An 18,915-nucleotide genomic window follows, 5' to 3' on the forward strand; every position below is an offset into this window, starting at 1 on the left:
CAGACCAGGGAGACGCTTGAGCAAAGCGGCGGAGGACCTGGGGCCGGACCCGCGGCGCTTCCAGCTGATCTGGAAGCGGCCGCAGGTCTGGCCCCGGGTCCTCCGCCGCTTTGCTCCCCGTCTCCCTGGTCTGCTGGCTCGCCCAGCAGACCAGGGAGATGGGGAGCAGCTTTTCTCGCTCCGGAGGAGGTGGGCGGCGGGACCAGGCATCCCGCCGCTCCTGTCCTCCGGGGCGAGAAAATCCCCGTTCGTAACTGTGGATCCTACATAAGTCGGATCCGCGTAACTCGGGGACTGCCTGTATCTAGCATAAAGATGCTTAGCAATAAGTCTCATTTTACTGCAGAATCAAGTTGACTGTTTTCAATTTTTTATTGGGCCAACATCTGTTTAGGAAAGATACTCAGAGCTCTAAGTTTGTAACTTATTCAGGACTATGTAGTTTGAAAGCATGGACTTTCCACCAATAGAATTAGGTCCAGTAAAAGATATTACTTCTCATAACTTAAAATCCACAAGGCTACACCATGACTGCAATTCACATGTGGTGTTCTGTATATTCCACTACTGTAAGGCTATGTCTGCACTGCAAGGCTTCTTGCATAAGAGCTGTCTTGCACAAGAGTTCTTGTGAAAAATGTTTTGTGCAAGGGCTCATCTGCACTGCCATATGCTTTTGCACAAGAGTGTCCATGGCAGCGTGAACACACACTTGAGCAAGAAAGCTCTGGTGCCCATTTTAGCCATAGGGGTTTCCTGTGCAAGGAACCCCGCTGTTGCCTGTCTACACTGCCTTCTTGCACGATAGCTTTTGTGCAAGAGGGCTTATTCCTCATGGAGAGAGGAATAACTCTTGCTCAAGAAGCCCTCTTTTCTGATGCTTTCCTATAAGAACATACTTGCAAGAACACGCCTGCAGTGTAGACGCTCTGCAAGTTTTTGCGCAAGAACACCTGTTATTGCGCAAAAAGCCTGCAGTGTAGATGTAGCCTAATTGTAACCCATGCACCTAGGCTGGTTTGCTGTCCCATGCAGTGGCACCTAGACCACAGCAACAGATAATAACGAGACCTCTACAGCATGGGCTGGAAGCCATCTGGCTTTATAGCTCAAGCTGTAGAGGCTCCTATACCAAGCTTCAGAGGTCCCAGGTTCAAGTCCACATGGTCATGGTTACATAAGCACACCCTCTTGCTCTTATTTGGGGAACTGCCATAACTGATGTTTACTTAATTTTGTTGCAACTACCACCCAACTTAACACACATTATTCCTCAGACAGATATGGGGATCAAACCTGTGACTTTTGGAGTGAGAGTGATTTGTGTTAAAGGTATATGTAGCAAAATAATTGGAAATGGTTTAACAATCTGCCCTGGGCTAGCAGGAAACATTGGCATGACGCTAGTGCACAGTTCCTTGATTTTCTGTCACTGCTCTTGGCCGAGGCTTGTGGAGAGGGTTACCTCTTCAACACTCCCCCCCCTTACCTTTCCCTTCAGTAGGCGCTCCTTCAGGCCAAAACCGCTATAGAAAATGAAATCAAGGACATGCTAGATATGGGTGTAATCTGCCCTGCTGAGACTGCATAGGCCTCTCCACTAGTCCTGCTTCCAAAATGGAATGGGGAATCTGCTTTTGCATGTGGTCTGGATGCGCTCTTGCAAAAGCACATCTCAAGAAATCTGCAGTGTAGTTGTAGCCTCAGTAAGAAGCTCTCTTAGAAGGAAAGCCACTGGTGTGTCTGAGAGGAAATGTTTCTCCATTGTGTGTGCTCTAGAGAAGCTACACCCATGTATTTGGGAATGGCGTTTTTATCTGCAGACCAACTATTCTGCTCTGAAGTGGCTTCACACAGTCAGAGAAACTAACAAGAAACTCCTTCAGTGGAACTTGGCTCTTCAAGACTTACAGTGCATTTCAGGAGCTTCTAACGAAGTGGTCGATATACTCCTGTGAGTTTCCCAGACTCAGATTGTTAAAATTGTAATCTCCATCACTGTATTCCATGAATATGAGGAATCTTGTTTAGTTTTCATGTATTCAGTATTGAATTTAGTATATACGTGTATCATATTAGCTATGTTTTCTCCTAGGCCTCCAGGAAAAAAATCACAGCTAGTGTGGACCAGCCTGCCCAGCACCTACTCTGATTTTGCGGGGGGATGTGATGGATGGGAAGGGTACCCTACCCTTTCTACACATCCCAGCATTCAGTAACTAAAGGGTTAAATCCAGAACAAGGGGTATCCAGGAAGTGTTGGCAGGGAGCCAGGAGAGCCAATGGGAAGAAAGTGAGATGTGCCTGCTGCAGTTCTTTGTGTGGTTTTGGGAGAGATGGAATGAATCTTGGAAGCCAGACATGAAATGTCCAGTAGCAATATTTATGTCTACAAAGGACAGAACCTGGGGAGAAGAAATGTGAGTAGATAGGGAATGTGTAGTTAGATGTGATCAGGGTTGTTGTTTTTTTTAAAAAAAAATAATTAATTAATTTTATTTCTGTGCTCAGAGTCCATGTGTTCCCTCCAACCTCCGTATACTGTAACAAGCTGAATCCCAGGGAAGTAATTCTCTGTGTTTTAATCTGTTTTCTCAATTGCTCTGTAACATCTGGCAACCGAGTATGCTTCATCAAAAGTCTTTTTTGCTTTGTTAATAAAATCACCTTTTTTAAGGCTATGATCTGATGCCTGTGTCCTACAAAGCAGGAGGGTCTGTGAGCACATGCCTGAGACTGAGAGGTTAGCTGTTAGAAATTACACTTTGTTTTCAAGCTCTCTCCTGGGGGAGGATAAAAGGTTGGGGTACCCCATGGGACGAAGTTCCCAAGTGAGTCTTCCTGAATTCAGAAAAAGCGGTTTTGCACTTGGGTGGTGGCAGCATCCCACCTAAGGTTAGGGAATCTGTGACTTTGGAAAGTTTTTAAGAAGAAGCCTAAAAAGGCAAGAGATTTTTAAAGATTCTGGCAGGGCCCATAGGGCTGGGAATATAGAATCATAGGGCTGGAAAGGACCTCAAGAGATCGTCTAGTCCAGTCCCCTGTACGCAAGACAGAGCTAAATATTAACTAGACCAGCCCTGATAGGTATTTAAAAATTTAGCATGATGCAGATTCCACAGCTTCCTTAGGAATTTATTCCAGTGGTTAACCACCTGGCCAATTAAGAAGTTGTTCCTAATATCCAACCTTACCCTCCCTTGCTGCAGTTTAAACCCATCGCTTGTCCTATCAAAGATTAAGGAAAATAACTCTTCACCCCTTCTCCTTGTTAACAACCTTTTATGTACTTGAAAAACTATCATGTCCCCTCTGTCTTCTCTTTTCTAGACTAATCAAACCCAGTTATTTCACTCTTCTCTCACATTCTAGACAGTTAATCATTTTTGTTTGTTCTGAACTTTTTTTTCCAGTTTGTCCAATCTATCCTGAAATGTGACATCTAGAACTGGACACTGGACACAATACTCCAGTTGAGGCCTAATCAGTGCAAAGTAGAGTGGAAGAATGATTTTTCATACCTAAAACAGAATACTAGAACTGAAAGGGACCTCGACAGGTCATTGAGTCCAGTCCCCTGCTCTCACAACAGAACTAAGCACCATCTAGACCATCCCTGATTAGATGTCTGTCTAACCTGCTCTTAAATTTATCTCCAGCGATGGAGATTCCACAACAATTTATTCCAATGTTTAACCACCTTGACACTTAGAAAGTTTTTCCTACTGTCCAAACTAAACCTCCGTTGCTACAGTTTAAGCCTATTGCTTGTTGTCCTATCTTCAGAGGCCAAGGAGAACAAATCTTCACCTCCCCCCAACCCTTTTAGATACCTGAAAACCGCTATCCTGTCCCCTCAGTCTTCTTTTTTCCAAACTAAACAAGCCCAATTCCTTCAGCCTTCCCTCATAGTTCATGTTTTCTAGACATTTCATCATTTTGGGATGATGGGCTGGGATGATTTAGTTGCAGTTGGTCCTGCTTTGGGCAGGGGACTGGACTCAATGACCTCCTGAGGTCTCTGTCAGCTCTGATTCTATGATTTTTGTTGCTCTTCTCTGCACCTTCTCTAATTTCTCCACATCTTTCTTGAAATGTGGTGCCCAGAACCAGGGGCGGATGAGAGTTTTGCAGGACCAAGGGCAGCACAATTTCATGGAGCCCCCCTTTGGAGAAAAAATAGAAAAAAGGCATCCCCCCTGTGCCCACTTCTCCAGTAGCCTCACTCTGATCATGTGAACTACCCCTCCTCATCCCTTCTCCTAACACCACCCTCTACACACCTGTCCTGCCTCTCTCCTCTAGTGCAGGTCCCTCCCCTGCAGGTGTCTGCCCTTCTACTTCACCCCCAGAATCCCCTGGCACCTGCACCTTCCCTTAGCCCTGCACCTTCCTGGTGCTTCCCCGTTCCTTCACTGCCCCTGCCCCCTTTGCCCTCTTTTTCCCTGATGCCCACACCCTCACAACCCTCTGCCCCCATTCACCTCATGCCCCTGTGTGTGCCCTCACACATGCCTTGCTCCATCCCCGCCTTCCTCATGCCCACCCCTCCTTTCAAACCTTCTCTCAGCACCTCCCTCTCCCCCCTTTAGCACCCAATGCCCTTACCCTCTCCTCTCCCAGCATCACCCTGTCCCCCCTCCCACTGACACCTCCCCTCCTGCCCTTTTCCTCATTGTCTCCACTTGGCCCCCTGGCATTTTTCTCTCCTCCACGCTGTCCCTTGGACTATGTCTAGACTGGCATGATTTTCTGCAAATGCTTTTAATGGAAAAGTTTTCTGTTAAAAGCATTTGTGGAAAAGAGCATCTAGATTGGCACGAAACAAAATACAGGACTATGTAGCACTTTAAAGACTAACAAGATGGTTTATTAAATGATGAGCTTTCGTGGGCCAGACCCACTTCCTCAGATCAAATAGTGGAAGAAAATAGTCACAACCATATATAACAAAGGATACAATTTAAAAAAATGAACATATGAAAAGGACAAATCAAATTTCAGAACAGAAGGGGAATGCGGGGGGGGGGGAGAGTAAATGTCTGTGAGCTAATGGTGATAATTGGGGAGGCTATCTTGGTAGTGGGTTAGATAGCCAGAGTCTTTGTTGAGCCCCCCGCGTAGAGTGTCGAATTTTAGCATGAATGAATTTTTGCGGAAAAGCGTCCATGCCAATCTAGACGCGCTTTTGCGCAAAAAAGCTCCGATCGCCATTTTCGCCATCGGGGTTTTTTTGCGCAAAACAAATCTGAGCTGTCTACACTGGCCCTTTTGCGCAAAAGGTCTTTTGCCAGAACGGGAGCAGCATAGTATTTCTGCAAGAAGCATTGATTTCAGACAATAGGAAGTCAGTGTTCTTGCGGAAATTCAAGTGGCCAGTGTAGACAGCTGGCAAGTTTTTCTGCAAAAGCAGCTGCTTGCCAGTCTAGATGCAGCCTTGGTGCTTTTCCCTTTCTTCTCCTGACCTGCACCCCTCCCCTCAGCACAAGCCCCTTCCTCTGCCATCCACCTTCTGCCTTTCAGTTTGCAGGGCGGCCGCAACCCCAGCCCAGACTCCAGACCACATGCTGAACCGAGCAGTGCAACGCTGGGCCACGTGGTTTTAAAGTCCCGGGCTGTGATGTCACGCCACGCTCAGGTGTCTCCCCTCTCAGTTGTTGCACGGCGTTTCAGCATGCCGTGCATGCGCTCCCTCGGGCCCACATGGCCCATACTGGCTAGCGCCAGGGAATTTAAAGTAAGGGGCTGCGGCGCCCCATCACAATCCCCCTTCTCCTCCAGCAGCCACCAGCCGGCCCTTCTGCGGACGGCCCACCGGGAAATTCCCAGTATCCCGCTGGGCCAGTCCGCCCCGGCGCTGGCGCAGTGCCTATTGAAGCACAGGGCCCGGGGCAGCTGCCCTGCTCGCCCTGCCTATATCCGCCGCTGCCCAGAACTGGACACAATACTCCAATTGAGGCCTCAGCACAGAGTAGAGCAGAAGAACGACTTCTCATGTCTTGCTCCCAACACTCTTGTTAATGCATCCCAGAATCATGTTTGCTTTTTTTGCAACAGCATCACACTGTTGACTCATATTTAGCTTGTGATCCACTATGATCCTTAGATCCCTTTCTGCCGTACTCCTTCCTAGACAGTCACTTCCTATTCTGTATGTGTGAAACTGATTGTTCCTTCCTAAGTGAGTATTTTGCATTTGTCCTTATTAAACTTCATCCTATTTACCTCAGACCATTTCTCCAGTTTGCCCAGTAGATTTTGAATTATGACCCTATCCTCCAAAGTAGTTGCAACCCCTCCTTGCTGCAAATTTAATAAGCACACTCTGAATGCCAATATCTAAATTGTTGATGAAGATATTGAGCAGAATCGGTCCCAGAAGAGATCCCTGGGAAACCCCATTTGTTATGCTTTCCAGCATGACTGTGAATCGTTAATAACTACTCTCTGAGAACAGTTATCCAGCCAGTTATGCACCCATCTTATAGTAGCTCCATCTAAGTTGTATTTGCCTGGTTTATTGATAAGAAGGTCATGCAAGACCATGTCAAATGCATTACTAAAGTCTAGGTATAGCACATCCACTGCTTCTCCCTTATCCACAAGGCTTGATATCCTATCAAAGAATGAGTGTGAATGACTGTTACCTATCACCTTATGTTCTTCCAGATGTTTGCAGATGAATCCCTTAATTACTTGCTCCATTATCTTTCCTGGCACACAAGTTAAACTGACCGGTCTGTAGTTTCCTGGGTTGTTCTTATTTCCCTTTTTATAGATGGGCACTATATTTGCCCTTTTCCAGTCTTCTGGAATCTCTCCTGACTTCATGATTTTTCAAGATGATAGCTAAAGGCTCAGATACCTCCTCTATCAGCTCCTCGAGTATTCTAGGATGCATTTCATCAGGCCCTGGTGATTTGAAGACATCTCAATTTTCTAAGTAATTTTTAACTTTTTTTAAAAATTTTATCTTCCAAACCTACCCCATTTCCACTAGCATTCATTATGTTAGGCATCCCTTTATCATCATCAAACTTCTTGGTGAAGACCGAAACAAAGAAGTCATTAAGCACCTCTGCCATTTCCAAGTTTCCTGTTAGGCTTCATCTACACTGACTGTTTTGCCAGCAGTGAGTATGCAAATGAAGTGCAGATTAGCATCTCACACACTTCATTTGCATAATTTATGCAAGCCCCTTTTGCACAAAGGGTTTTTGTGCAAAAAAAGTAGTGTGGACGGGGATTTTTTGTGCAAAAAACCCTTTTTCCGCAAAAAAAAACCCCCTGTCCACACTACTTTTTTTTTTGCGTAAAAAAAGTCTCGTATAAATTATGCAAAATGAAGTGTGACAATATGCTAATCTGTGCTTCATTTGCTTACTCACTGCTGGCAAAACCGACAGTGTAGACATAGCGTTATTGTTTCTCTCTCTCCATTCAGCAGTGGGCCTACCCCGTCCTTGGTCTTCCTCTTGCTCCTTATATATTTATAGAATGTCTTTTTGTTATCCTTTATGCTTCTAGCTAGATTGAGCTTGTTTTGTGACTTTGCCTTTCTGATCTTGCCCCTGCATAGCTGTGTTGTTTGCTTATATACATCCTGTTTGCCAATGTAGTACATGAAACACTTAAAACTTGGTACCTCTGTCTTCTATCTGTACACTAATCATCTTAAAAGGCCTCTTACTGGATTTCCCAATTTTTATTTTACAGGGCATATAAATATCCTTTGAAAGATCATTCTGCAAACATGTCTAATACCTTGAATCTATATCCACACCGAGCATTCAAACACCATTTTTTCCAGCGTGTGCAATGCAGTATGATCTGGTCAAAAACGGAAGAGGAAAGATTTTTTTTTCTGTAAAATCTAATGTTATTAAGTGAATGTGATCTTTGCTACCACCACAAGGCTGACCTGGGTAGGAAATCTAGGGCATTTCTTGAATTAAAATGAAGAACTGGATCTTAACTTTTTGCAAGGCTATGTTTGAGACTTTATGGATATTCTATCAGCACATATGAAAGTAATGTATTTGATTCATATACCAAGAATGAAAGAATCCATTTTCTTCGTATTCTTGGTTGAAGAAGCAAAACCTTCATAACCCAATTGTTTCCCCTCTCAACACACTTAGGGTATGTCTACACCACAGCGTTAATTCAAGTTAATTTAATTCGAAATAGTTAATTTGAATTAAGCTAATTCGAAATAACGCATCTATACACAAAAACTATTTCAAAATAGCGTTTTGCTGTTTCGAAGTAGCGCGTCCACTCTAAGTGGACCCTGAACTGAAGTTAAGGCTGGCCGGAACCAGTGCCGGCAGGGCAGCCGGTTAGGACTTAGTGTGTGGGGCTGCTGCCTGAGGCTAACTGAGCTCTGTGCTTAAAGTAACCCTACCCCCACCCCAGACAGACAGTTCTCAGGGTTCCCCGCTTGCTTGTCTACCTCGATGAGGGACAGCAAAGCAGTCCTGTCTTGGAGTGCCCTGAGTGGGACACCATTTGGGACACCACAACACTCGGCCACATGGTGCGTCTCGTGGGGTCGTTGCCATCAGCCCGGCTGCACTTGCTGCAGGCTGCCATCCGAGGGTCCACTGGAGGGCTGTCAGGATCCAGGAGGCCCTGAGGGAGAGCGTCCACCCCGAGGAACCCTCAGAGCCTCCTCGGTCCTCCCCACCAAGGGCTCATGCCCCATTCCTCCCTCACATCCTTCCACTTACTCCTCCCTAGCCCCCCTTCCTGATGTCAAATAAAATACACTTTTTTCAAAAATAGAAATTGGGTTTATTGAACAAAACTGGGGGGGGATGATGAACCTCTGGGGAGACTGGGGAAAGGAGGCGGGAGATGGGAGGAGAGAGGGTGGGAGAGGGTTGGGGGAAAACTGGGAGGAGGGAAGCAAGGGGAGAAAGAGGTAGGGGAAGCTCAGTGCTCAGGGGTGGGGGTCTTGTCAGGCCACATATCTCCCAGCACGGCGAGTGCGGGGCCTCGGTGTCCCCAGGAGGATGGGGAGGAGTGTGCGGAGGTTGAGGTGGGGAGTGTGGAGATTGAGGAGGAGGGTGAGGAGGGAGAGATGGGAGAATCAGTGGGAGGAGGAACAGTAGCTCGGGGGGCAGCAGGCGCTGGAGCGGCACGAGGCAGCATGCTCTGCACCAGGGTCTGCAGATGGATACTGATGGCACGACCCTGGGCAAGGAGCTCCCTCTGGAACTCCTGTTCTTCCTGTGCCCGCTGCTCCATGATGTGGGTCAGAGCTCACAGGGCCCCCAGCTGCTGCTCTCAGTACCCCTGCCATGTTGCGGTCATCCGTGGAGCCCTTGGGTGCGGGAGCATGTCCCGGGAGGGGTGGGGTACCTTGCATATGCAGTTGGTGCGGCTGTGGAGAAAGAAGAGAAGTGGTCAGTTCTCCCTGGGGACACAGTGGGTGAAGCCCAGTCCCCCTCTGCGAGGTGAGGATGACCGTGCTCTGCACTGTCAGAGCCAATGTGCTTGCACAGAGGCCATGGTCGGAATGTCCGGCTATCCCCGGGAGTGGGAGCTGCCCCGAGACCGCACCCATGCCCCAGTGCTGTGTATAGTGTGGGTAAGGTGGGGGGGAGATGTTAGAGGGGGCTTGTGAAGGGAGGGCATCCTGCTGTGTCCCGCCCCAGGGTCAGGAGCATGTCAGGTCTCTTCACACACGTGTGTGGCTATCAGGCCACAGCCCCTGTGTGTCACTCAGCTGGAGCCACATACCCGGGGTGGCACGGCACATGCTCACACGTGCAGAGATTGCTGCATGATCCATGGTAAGCAAGGCCCACGCACGCGGTCCCTAGTCTCCCTCACCACCCCCCGGGAATGGGACAGTGATGGCACTTACGTGGTGTGGCCTCCACAGACGACCCCTGGTGACTCCACTGCTGGGACAGCTCGGGGGTCCGGCCGGTTTGGCACCCTCCATGGCCACTCCTCCTCTGCTCCCTGGTCAGGGCCCTCTGGTCCTGGCTCGCTACCCCCTAACCCCCAGGATGCGGTCCAGTGCCTCGAAGTAGGGGCAGGTGTCTGCCCCTGCTGAGGAGCTGCCCCAAGTGGCCCTGGTATACTCCTGCTGCAGCTCTTTAATTTTCAGGTACACCTGCTCCTGGGTGCGCCTGTGGCCTTTCTGGGCCATGGTGGCAGCTATGCGGCCGTAGGCAGTCGCGTTCCTCCGTCCAGTGCGAGATCATGGACATTGGGGGCCTGTCCCCAAACCTCAATGAGGTCCATGATCTCTGCAATAGTCCAGGAGGGAGCGCAGTGTCTACGGCCTCTGGCTGGCTCCTGGGTGCTGGGGGACTGGGCAGGGATGGCTCGCTGGCACTGGCTGCCCAGCTCATGGTGGGGCTACTGGGTCAGGGGCAGAGACTGCAGGCAGGTCTGGATTTGGCATGTGCAGTCTGGCCAGAGTCTACCCCTTTTAGGGCTCTGGGGCTGGGGGAGAGGAGAGGAGTTTTCCTGGTTTGGTCCAGAGTGGCCACCCGGGGACACTGGGAAGGGCTGGAGGCCAGCTAATTCTAATTAAGTGGCTACACAGCACTTATTTTGAATTAGCTATTTCGAATTTGGCATTACTCCTCATAGAATGAAGTTTACCAAATTCGAATTAAGTGCTCCACTATTTCGAATTAAATTTGAAATAGTGTTTTGCATGTATAGATGCTATTAAAGTTAATTTCAAATAACAGCTATTTCTAATTAACTTTGCAGTGTAGACATACCCTTAGATTTTTTGTTTGAGATGAGAAAAATACTTTATCTGGATTTATTGGGCAGCTCTTCTATACAGTGATTATGGCTAATAGTATTATAATGCATATATATTGATTTTAATATATCCAAGAACAGCCTGGTGCACTTTGAAAATCTCAGCAAACATGGCCTCAATTTTTACACTTCATCGAAAAGATAAATGGAAATTCTTCTTTTATCTTCAGTTATAGAAAGTCCCATGTGGATGTCTTTTACACAAAGAACAAACATACTTATCCTACCTTAACTCATTGAATGTTAATTAATAAATATAATTTATCTCCATCAAATAGCAGTCTTTCTCAATACCATGTATTTATATCTGCCATATGAAGTATGGGGTGGGGAAAACATTTTAAAGTATATTAATTCCACAGCAAGCAGCTGCATTTCTCCGAATTACTTATTGTCTATTCAGCTGTATTACAGACCCATTGTAAAACTAGTTAAGGAGTATAGGCGTAGGCAGGGCTGGCCCAAGGCATTCTGGAGCCCCGGGCATGGCCATGCGGTGCCGCCCCCGGGCGCACAGCGCATGTGCGGGCCCTCCCGTGGGGAGCGGGCCTGCCCTCCTAGGGTGTGCAGGCCCGCCCCTGGGGCACACGGCGCATGCACGGCCCGGCTACAGCCACAGCCACTGGCACGTCGCGTGGGGCCTGCCCCCGGGGCGCACGGCGCAAGCGCGGCCCAGTCCGGCTCAGCCGTCGCTGCATGTGCCGGGTCGTATAGGGCCCCGCGGCTGTGGGGGAAAGGGTGCTGTTGGCCGGTGCCGCGGGGATGTGGGTAGGCCGGCTATGCGGGAGCCAGGTGCGCAGTGCCTGATGGCAGCTATAAGCGACGCCGCATACCCCTTACAGCTGCCATCAGGCGCCCCCCATCGGTTGGTGCCCTGGGCAGCTGCCCGGCTCACCCATGCCTTCATCTGGCCCTGGGCATAGGTTTTTAAAATTATTTAGTTGCTGTTTTGCTCAGTGTTGCAACATGCAAGTCCAAAACCCTGCATCACTTTTTAAAATGAGACTTTGGTTCCTAAGTCAGTTGAGTGTTGTAGCACTGAGCATAGGAACACTTACATATATTTTAAAATATGAGTTTTCTGTTTTGATAAACAGGAACTTTGTTTCTTGCCAGAAGGAAAAGAAAAACTGAAAAGAAATGCAAATACAAAAGTCATCCTTTTCCTTAAAGTGGCTTGTGGAAACACAGGGGGTAGTCTACACTACAAAGTTAATTTGAACTAACAGCCGTTAGTTCGAATTAACTTTGATAGGCGCTACACATGCAAACCGCTAGTTCGAACTTAATTCGAACTAGCAGTAAGCTTAATTCGAACTAGGTAAACCTCATTCTATGAGGACTAACGCCTAGTTCGAATTAACTAGTTAGAATTAAGGGCTGTGTAGCCACTTAATTCGAACTAGTGGGAGGCTAGCCCTCCCCGGCTTTCCCTGGTGGCCACTCTGGGCACCACCAGGGAAACTCTTCTGCCCCCCTCCCGGCCCCGGAGCCCTTAAAGGGGCACGGGCTGGCTACGGTGCCCGTGCCAGGTGCAAGCCTGCCAGCGCCCAGCCAGCAGACCCTGCAACTGGCATGGCTCGAGCTGGCCACCCGCTGCCCCCCAGCCCTCCGCCTCTTCCCGGGACCAGGCTGGTGGCTCCTGGGAGCATGCCCAAGTCCGCAAGGGGCGGGCGCCTGCCTGGTCTAGTGCAGACATCATGGACCTCATCCATGACCTCCGCACTAGGCACAGGAAAGTGGCCGTCTAGGGCAGGATAGCTGCCAGCCTGGCCACCCAGGAGCAGGTTGGCATGAAAATCAAGGTGGTCCACTGAGATCCCTGACCCTGAGCTTAGAATGGCCGTACTGCGTCAGACCAAAGGTCCATCTACCCCAGTAGCCTGTCTGCCGACCACGACCAACACTAGATACCCTGGAGGGGATGGACCAAAGACAATGACCAAGCCATTTGTCTTGTGCCATTCATTTCCAGCCTTCCAAAACAGAGGCCAGGGACACCATTCTTACCCCCTGGCTAATAGCACTCCATGGACCCAACCTCCATGACTTTATCTCACTTCTCTTTAAACTCTGTTCTAGTTCTAGCCTTCACAGCCTCCTGCAGCAAGGAGTTCCACAGGTTGACTATTTGCTTTGTGAAGAAGAACTTTCTGTTATTAGTTTGAAGCCTGCTACCCATTCATTTCACTTGGTGTCCTCTAGTCCTTCTATTATGGGAACTAATGAAGAACTTTTCTTTATGCACCCTCTCCACACCACTCGTGCTTTTATAGACCTCTATCATATCCCCCTTCAGTCTCCTCTTTTCTAAGCTGAGAAGTCCCAGTCTCTTTAGCCTCTCTTCATATGGGACCTGTTCCAAACCCTGATCATTTTAGTTGCCCTCCCCTCTCCCACCTTCTTTTCCCAGTCTCCCCGAGTTTTGTTCAATAAAGAGAGTTTCTATTTTTGAACACACGTGTCCTTTATTTTGAACATCAGGAAGGGGGGCTAGGGAGGGGTAAGTGGAAGGAGGTAAGGGAGGAATGGGGTATGAGCCCCTGATGGGGAGGACTGGGATGGCTCTCCGGGCTCCTCGGGGTGGAAACTCTCCTGAAGCCCCTTGATTGACCCCCCCTCTGGATGGCAGCCTGCGGCAAGTGCAGCCGGGCTGATGGCCGAGTGCTGTGATGTGCCGAGTGTGGGCACTCAGGGCACACCAAGCCAGGACTGCTTTGCAAGCGGGGCACTCCTGAGAACTGTCTGTCCGGGGTGGGGGTCGGGTCCCTTTAAGCACAGCCCTTGGCTAGCCTGAGACAGCAGCTCCACACTCTAAGTCCTAATCTGATGCCCTGCCGGCACTGCTTCCGGCCATCCTTAACCTCAGTTCAGGGTCCACTCTGTGTGGACATGCTAGTTCGAATTAGCAAAACGCTAATTTGAACTAGTTTTTAAGTCTAGATGCACTAATTCGAATTAGCTTAGTTCGAATTAACTAATTCGAACTAAGTTAGTTCGAATTAGTGCTGTAGTATAGACATACCCAGGTAGATTAGTTTCTTCACCATGCTGTACTCTCATTGTTTCTGTTGAGTCACCCACAGAAAATGAGAATACTTGAACAAAGATATTTCAATATAATAGTATGAGAATAATCAGCATTCCTATTATCTAACCTGCTTCTCAGCTGTTAAAAATTGGACCAAGTTAGTTTGTACAAAACTGCCATGAAGATTTTAACTGATTATTCAAATTAATAATAATTGCTTGCTTTAGTCAGTTTTAATTATTGGAGATTAAAAAGGTTGTAATGCAGTTTGAATAAATCATTTTGTGTTTGTGATAAGGGGCTTTATTTTGTAAGCTTCATTAGTTCGACACAAATCGCTTTATGATTGACTAGGATTAGACTATTTATAATCTGCTTCCCTGGGCAGCAGATCAGAAGATTAGGTTAGGATCAACATAGAAATCTTTTACATACAGGTTTTTTGTCTTATTTTCCTGAGAAATTGGAATGTGCAATAGAAGTAAAACTGTACATGGCAGCTAGGACTGAGTTCTTGGGAAATCATGACCAAAATACTCCTCAGTTAGGCCTTGGCTCAGAAAAGCACATAAGCACAAGCTAAAATATTCTCCTAATTCAGGGATTTTAGTGGAGCTTCAGTTTAAACCAGAAAAGAGGTAGGAAACCTGGGATACCTATATACTGTACTAGAGATCAGATGTATTGGGGAAGAATGAATTCCGTGCTCTCTTCGGTGCTCTGTCCAGCCACAGAGTTGGTGGCAATAGGAGCAAGATGTGGACTACAAAGCTGAGCTTTAGCCTCGATTCCTGCCAAAGAGGTTGTGCAGTCCTGGACTACCCTGGAGAAGCCTGGATGCAGCACATTGTTACAGTCCTGATGTGGCTAGACTTACTTCCCTTCCCACATTGGCTCAACACTGCTGGCTGGTGCATGTGTTGGCAAAGGCAAAGCCAAGTATTTCCCTGCGGTTTTATATCTCTCCAAGCTCACTTGCTTGCAGGGAGCACCAGGCACCACTGGGTGGGAACACTAATGTCATACAGAAGAGCAGGGGGGAGGTGGTGGTGTATGAAAACTTGGAGGAAGCCTCTCACACCACTTAATCTCTAGCATGGCTATGCAAGGCTGGGTCAGAATCTGACCCTGCATTAAAATGGTTGTAGTCTTGCACTGACAAACACAGTCCTATGATCATTGTCCTTCACATAATTCATCTCCATGTCTATATTACATCATGGTGATCCACAGCTGCTAAGGAGATGGAAGCCTGGCTCCTCCAAAGTCAATGCGAGCGCTGTCTGCTGTCTTCACCTTTGGTTGTACCGAAAGCTCTCGACTCAATAGTAATAGAGATGTAGCCGTGTTAGTCTGGTCTTGCTGAAACAAAAGACAGGACTATGCAGCACTTGAGTCTCTCAACTCAAGGCTGAAATAACTAATTGAACTGCCTCGTGAACCCAAGGAGAGACGTGGAGAGTCACAGTACAGCAGTGGGCACGGACTCAGGTTATAGTGATAGCTCACTGTTATCAGGTCCGACCAAAGAGTGTGCGGGGCCCTAGGCTGGCCCTAGGCTGGCAGCGCAGGGCCCAAGGTGACCACCTCGCTCGCCTTGCCCAAAGCCCGGGCCTGACGGTTATGTTTGTTGCATCCTATTCCTTACATTACTGTGGAGAACTATAGTGAAGTCACAACTCAAACTGCAAATCTGAACCAAATCCAAAAGTTTGACAGTTCTTGCAAAAACTCACTCTTACCTCAATTGCCTCTGAGTGATGCTTTGAAATTCCTCGAGAGCATTCAAAACGTGTCAGACAAAGTACTAATGCAACTCCTGTCGTCTTTTATAGTCTGAGTGATTTAAAAGGGTCAAGCTAAAACATGTTCCAGTCTTTTATAGGTATTTCATTACAGAGCTGTAGCCAGACATGAACCCCCATTTTACATCCATCTTTGTCTGCTTGAAACCATGCAGGGCACATAAGAGCAGGAAAACAGCATATTCTTTGAAAACCTTGAAGCAAGAGGTTTAGATATGCTGGCTCAGTGACCATGACCAACAGTAAGCAGAGATAAGAGGGTGGTCAAACTAAGAGGCTGTACATCGTGCCCTTGACTTAACCCATATTGATACAAACACACAACTGTCCGTGGGGGGAGGAATCTCCTGCCCAACAAGAACATCCGGCAGTCCTAATTTAGCTATCTTCCTCTCTTACAAGTCTAAACTAACTTGTAACCTGCTTGTAAGAACTGGCACCATAAAACGGACCAGTAAAATTTGGCCTCTTAAGATAAGAAAGAGGATACGGGCCCCCAGGGGTATAAAGATGAGTCCAGCAGCACACTTGCTTTGAGTGTCAATCTATCATCTGTCTGCTGGTCGGGTTAGGTGTTTGATCTCCCGAGGTTCCAAGGGGACGCCCACCTCGTATTCGTCTTTCCTACGAATTGAGAGACCGGCCCTGGCCTGACACGCTGGAGTTGAAAAAGGGGTAAAAATTGTACCTGGATGTGGTCCTTTGCTTAAGTATATATATATACATAGTGTTAGAGCTCTTTAAAGATTAAGCTGTCACTTGGTACCATTATTTCTATTTTCTATCTTTACCTTTTTCCTGTAATCATTGTTAAGACCTATATATATATATATATATATTTGCTAGCATTTAAGAAATAGAGCAATAGCCATTGTAACCATATGATTTATAAGCTTCTTTAATAAACCTGTAACTGTTTAAGCTTTAACCTGACTCCTTCAGTTGCTGTAACAGAACCAAGCACAATTTAAAAGAACTTCAGCTGGTCATAAAAGGGACAGACATAGGGAGAGCTTGGGCGTTTGGATCTGTGTCACTCCCAGGTGACAAGATCTGTTGGGGCACCTTTTCAGCCTTTCCTAGGCTGCCCACTGCGAAGGAACTTTGTGTTCTAGCAGCTAAAATCTAAGGTGTAATAAGCTCTTCCTATATAACGGGGCATCTGTTGGCCTGCTGGCCACCCTCTGCGATGGGACCCCGGTCCTAGCAGTAAGGACACGGACGTTAAACCTTTTCTCGGAAGCATACACACACACACTGCCCTGACCGTCGGCTGACAGAATTGGCGTAGTCGGCAGGATTGTGTTATTGGTTCATATACAGCAACGTGAAGCCTGTCACGATTGACATGGATTTTAGCTGTATAGAAAAGGAGTTTGCCCGAGAGGGATGGGGCAACCCTAAATGGGATAAAGAGATTTTAGAGAAAGGCGCTTGCATCTGGCTGTTAAAGGGTGTGTGGCAAGCAGCCTGTACTAGCTACTGGAAGTTAGAAACAGAGCTTATCAGAGTGCAGAGAGAGAGTTACGAACTCTGGGAGCAATGCCAGAACCTGGATACCCGGGTGCGAACCCTAAATAAGGACATGGAGCACCTACGGGAACAGCTCCTCCTGAGGCTAGAGAGGGGAAGGAGAAAGTAATTAATGGAAAAAAAATGAGCTTTTGGAGCTGGCTTTAAAACTTTGCTGGCTCAAACCCCCGCTCTCCCGCCTTCCACTGTAACTAAGATAAAACAAGACAGCATTCCAGCCGAAGCTATGGCTCCGGTCTGTGAACTAATTAAAGATTTGGAAAAACGGGGAATCTTAATTTGTACCTACTCCCCGTATAATTTGCTCAGGAAGCATGCTCGATGGGAATGAGCCCCCCCTCTCATGAGGAAGCTCTGAGACAGCTGATAACAAGATATGCACTTATCAGTCTATGGGTCCGATTCACCCGAATGCCCCATTTCATTTGTACCTCACTGTGGGAAACACAGGGATGTTCTATGCTTTATGGCAAGAAGGAGAAGCGGTACCCTGCCATCCCATACAGTTTGGCTCAAAGTTATGGCAGGGGTCACAGTCAAATTACTTGCCTTATAAAAAGTGCTTCTGGCAGCCTACACAGCACTAAAGGAAACAGAGGAGCTAACCCAAGCTCAAGCCATAACACTTCACACTCCTCTCCCAATCATTAAGCCCATATTGGAGGGAAAGGAGTTGCCACCAGGAATAGCCCAAAAGAAAATGACTGTCCAAAGATGAGTACTCTATTTACACCACAGACTCTGCTGCAGCATAGATGTTATGAAAACCCTGTACTGTGAAGTTTAAAATTAGTAATAGCTGACTGCAATAATACACAGTCATATTTATCTATTAAAAGGAATCAGAAGGTGTGAGGGACTAATCATTAAGCCCACCCTCCTTACCAAATTAATACTGAACAAACCTGTGTCATTGGGAAAAGTCATTTAGCAGAAATCAGGTTGTATCTTAAGAGGAAAAAGCATGTGAAAGTAAAAGGTGGACTCCGTGGGAGTGTGGAAGGAATTAAGCGATTGTTGTAATATGTGAAGAGAAACCTGCTTTAAAAATGACACCTCGTTTCTTTGCAGTCTCTTTCTTAAGCACCATCTAGGCAAAGAAACAATCAAACGTAAACATTTGTCTACAGACACTTTTGTTAAATCTGCAAGAAAAATTAGGGATTATACTGAAACTTAATTGGTTAACTGCATAAAAGAATGAGCTCTATATATTGTAACTTTATTTTGTGGGTTTCAAATGAACTAGTTTTATTTTGTTTTGGACAATGTCCTCTTGCTTAAAATTGCAAACAGACAATGCACAAATTGGTTAGTGCTTCTGTTAAGAATTCAACTTTTAAGGTTAAATTTGCTCTCCAAGAAAATCAAGTTATTGTTTTAAGAATCCAAACTCTGAAACTTCACTGTGTCTCTGTTTAAGGCTGAGTTGATAATACTTTTGGCTTGCTCTCAGATCCAAGGTTGTAAGTAGGTGCAGACTGCCTGTCTGTTCTGAAGAGGTTTGAAACCAACTGTCCCTCATAAGTAAGCCTGTAACATTGTACATATTATTCTTTTTAAGAAAATAAAAGCTTTTTGCTTGCAGGAACAGAAACTGGCCAACCAACACCTTGTGCTAAGGAAAAGCATTATAGCTTCATACATTAAGTCTGATCTGTGGTACAAGAGGGAAACTGAGGCATGCCACTGTTGGGGAAGGCTAGCAACTCTAAGGTAATTCATGGGAGTGGAAGGTCACGAGTACCG

At 47.0% G+C, this 18,915-nt stretch overlaps 2 protein-coding genes across 9 annotated transcripts in view; one reads left to right on the forward strand and one right to left on the reverse strand.

The window, feature by feature from the left end:
* LOC102456979 (tropomyosin alpha-1 chain) overlaps nucleotides 1-18,915 on the reverse strand; it is a 97,500-nt gene that overhangs the window by 37,407 nt on the left and 41,178 nt on the right. Inside the window, exon 9 of one of the 4 annotated variants that reach the window (XM_075903104.2) lies at nucleotides 7,365-9,388. The exons of the other annotated variants lie outside the window; for them this stretch is intronic. Coding sequence (XP_075759219.1) covers nucleotides 9,315-9,388 — 74 coding nt within the window. The 3' untranslated portion in view covers nucleotides 7,365-9,314. Of the gene's footprint in view, nucleotides 1-7,364; nucleotides 9,389-18,915 lie in introns of those variants that run through there. 4 annotated transcript variants of the gene reach the window in all.
* The window catches only part of LOC102456567 (ras-related protein Rab-8A), a 64,832-nt gene that overhangs the window by 29,413 nt on the left and 16,504 nt on the right, over nucleotides 1-18,915 (forward strand). For all 5 annotated transcript variants that reach the window (XR_012896724.2, XM_075903109.2, XM_075903110.2 and 2 more), the window contains exon 8: nucleotides 18,755-18,882. Coding sequence is in view for 4 of the 5 variants with exons in the window: in XM_075903109.2 (XP_075759224.1) it covers nucleotides 18,755-18,882 (128 nt within the window). In the remaining variant the exon portion in view is untranslated. The remainder of the gene's footprint in view (nucleotides 1-18,754; nucleotides 18,883-18,915) is intronic.

This window comes from Pelodiscus sinensis, chromosome 32 (genome assembly GCF_052426305.1).
Source record: "Pelodiscus sinensis isolate ZL-2025 chromosome 32, ASM5242630v1, whole genome shotgun sequence".
Classification (NCBI taxonomy): Eukaryota; Metazoa; Chordata; order Testudines; family Trionychidae; genus Pelodiscus; species Pelodiscus sinensis.